The sequence below is a fragment of the Etheostoma cragini genome, unplaced genomic scaffold (assembly GCF_013103735.1).
Source record: "Etheostoma cragini isolate CJK2018 unplaced genomic scaffold, CSU_Ecrag_1.0 ScbMSFa_1402, whole genome shotgun sequence".
Classification (NCBI taxonomy): domain Eukaryota; kingdom Metazoa; phylum Chordata; class Actinopteri; order Perciformes; family Percidae; genus Etheostoma; species Etheostoma cragini.
In genome coordinates, this window is record NW_023265455.1 from 1 (window position 1) to 2,757 (window position 2,757).

Sequence of the window (2,757 nt, forward strand, 5' to 3'; positions counted from 1 at the left end):
CGCTTTGAGCACCTTTAAGTTTAGGGACCTCCGTACGCAGTCCACAGCGTTCTTATACGGGAATACATTTGTTGAAAATATATGAATTACATGTGTGCATATACACAATACACAATTGCATATGTGTATTTATTTTTGGGGTTTAGCTAAAATGTACAACAAGCTCAGTGACAGTTTTTACCATTGGAATGTCCAAGACAAAGATTATAGTACACATCTATTCTCCAGTCATACCGTGTTATCTGCAGTGCATACTGGGATTTCCACAGGCATTGCACATGAACAAATGAGCGAACACACAGAGCTCTGATCTAATATTGCTCAGACTTAGAGACTTAGACTTTTCTTTATTAATCCTTTTGGGATGACTCTCGCAAGGAAATTGAAATTATTAAGCACCTACAGAAATCCACCATAACATCAAACCTACGTGCCTCCTGTTTCCTGTCCCAGTCTGTGTGAATACTGCCTGGTCCACCTGCTGCTGAAGAAGAACTCCGAAATGTTCAGCCAGCACTTCATCGAGTGCATCTTTCACTTCAACTCCTACAACAAACACAAGTCCTACAACAAGTTCCCTCAAAGCGAGAGGTAGGAAGCTGTGTGGATGTTGTTTCTGTCATCCAGTTCACATTTGACTTCATTTTGCTTTGATTAATTTCCCAGATGACACTTTTTGTACATATTCTTTTTCTTTTCTTTTTTTAAAATCTATGCAGAGAAAAGGCTCAATTTTCGCTGAAAGGAGCTCAGCACCGCGAGAAGCGTTTTAGGATCTACCGCTTTCTTTTGGAGCACTTCACGGACACCCAGCGCTTCAACGTCACTTTCAAGATCAACCAGACCGTTTTAGGTGAACATATGAATAGATTGAGAAAAAATGTTAATGCATAAAACCACCAATTCCTTTTCCAGCTCTGTGTGGTCAAAATGTTTTTCTTTTTTTGGTGATGATTTAAGTGAATAAATTACCTGGTCCTAAAGGTGTATTCAGAGCCCTGGGGATCCTGCTTTGCCTTTGGGAAAATGAAAGCTCAGATGGGCTAATCTAGAATCTTGCCCTAATAAGGTCATAAGGGGCAAAGTTACCTCTTTTTTTCTCTGCTTTGCCCACCCAGAGAATATGGCCCACCCATGAGAGAGAGACCACATGGCTCTCGAACGAGTAAAGTCCTCAAAAGCTACAGACTCAGAAATGGCACATAGTAAGGAAAGCTCATTGTGGGACTGGCTCTAGTGGCTGGAAGTCTGAATTTTTGGAAAGAGACTTTGGATACAGTATTAGGGACCACTAAGGTCTATATTAAAGAGACTTCAAATACAATATTAGGGGACCACTAAGGTCTATGTAAATTAGACTTCAGATACAGTATTAGGGGACCACTAAGGTCTATATAAAATATACTTCAGATACAGTATTAGGGACCACTAAGGTCTATATAAAAGAGACTTCAGATACGGTATTAGGGGACCAATAAGTTAAAGCATCCAAAGAGCACCATGTCAATGGACATTTAATGTAAATGTTATCCACACAGCAGTGTAAAACGAGACTGAATGTGATCTAGAGCCTTACGTTTAATCAGAATTACAACACAGCTATCAATGTGCAAAATATTGAAGTTTGTTAATGAACACAACATCTTCGGGCATCTGGACACATTTTCTTTTTGAATTCTAAACCGTTAACCACCACCAATTTGCTCCTAGGAAAAATAAAATCAAAACTTGTAACCTACCTACTTTTCCTATCCCAGCATGCTTTGCCGACGAGGAGCTTCCTTTGGATGCAGATGGGGCTGAAATTTTATCGGAGACCTTCAACATCTTGAGTCTGAATGAGATGAAGCTGCAGGCCGTATCTGCTCCAGCAGGGGGTGCTTCAGGGGAGGAACCCGAGGAGGAGAACATGGCCTCTATGGCTAAGGTTGTCCTGCAGGCCGCACAGAAGGAGGTGGTGTCGCAGGTAAGCAATGTTTGCCAAGTTACTTGTAGGGTTGGGTAATGTTTGGATTTTTATAATCCCAATGCCAAAACGCTATTTTTAAAACAATTCTGATTCCTAAATCAATTCTTGAAAACTGAAAAATGACATCAAAGAAAGGCTCTTTTATAGTTTTTTTTTTAATTGAAAATTGTTTAGATGTAACAATAGATTAACATTTTAAAGTACTTAAGTAAACCTATGTCACCTAACACACAACTACAATAATTTAACAGTAAATAACAGTTACACTTTTAACATGTAACCACAAAATAAATGTTGAGTTGGTAGTCCAACCAGAGCCCGGAGGGAAAATATGTTATTTTAAATTAGCCTACATATACGGTAGCTAGGTGACGGTAGACTACAGAGACAGTCTGATATTTGAACGTCCGTTTCGGAGCAACAGAGGGAAAATATTTTGACACAATTAAGTGGCACCAACATTTGCTTGACTCCTACCGGTTCCATAGTGGAACTGACTTTCGGTACCTAACCCTAGTTGCTTGTAATCAATTACTTATCCATTACTTTTACAAGGACGTCATTTATGGCAAACTAGGGGGGTGCAAAAGAAACTGATTCACATTCAGGAATCGATTAAAGCTCTACCAATTTTAAAATTGATTCATGGAATTCCAAAAATCGATTAGTATTTTTTCATTTTGTAATGTGAAAAAAACGTGTATACTATCACCAGAGATGGGAAGTAACGAAGTACAAATACTTCGTTACTGTACTCAAGTAGATTTTTCTGATATTTCTACTTTACT

General features: G+C 38.8%; 1 protein-coding gene across 1 annotated transcript; it reads left to right on the plus strand.

Moving 5' to 3' along the window:
• Positions 1-449: 449 nt before the first annotated feature.
• On the plus strand, positions 450-1,966 carry LOC117939899 (condensin-2 complex subunit D3-like; the record flags this gene model as incomplete). The annotated part of the gene is made up of 3 exons (XM_034865313.1): positions 450-591; positions 720-853; positions 1,758-1,966. Coding segments are annotated over exons 1-3 (432 nt in total), but the record flags the coding sequence as incomplete, so codon positions are not given.
• Positions 1,967-2,757: the final 791 nt, after the last annotated feature.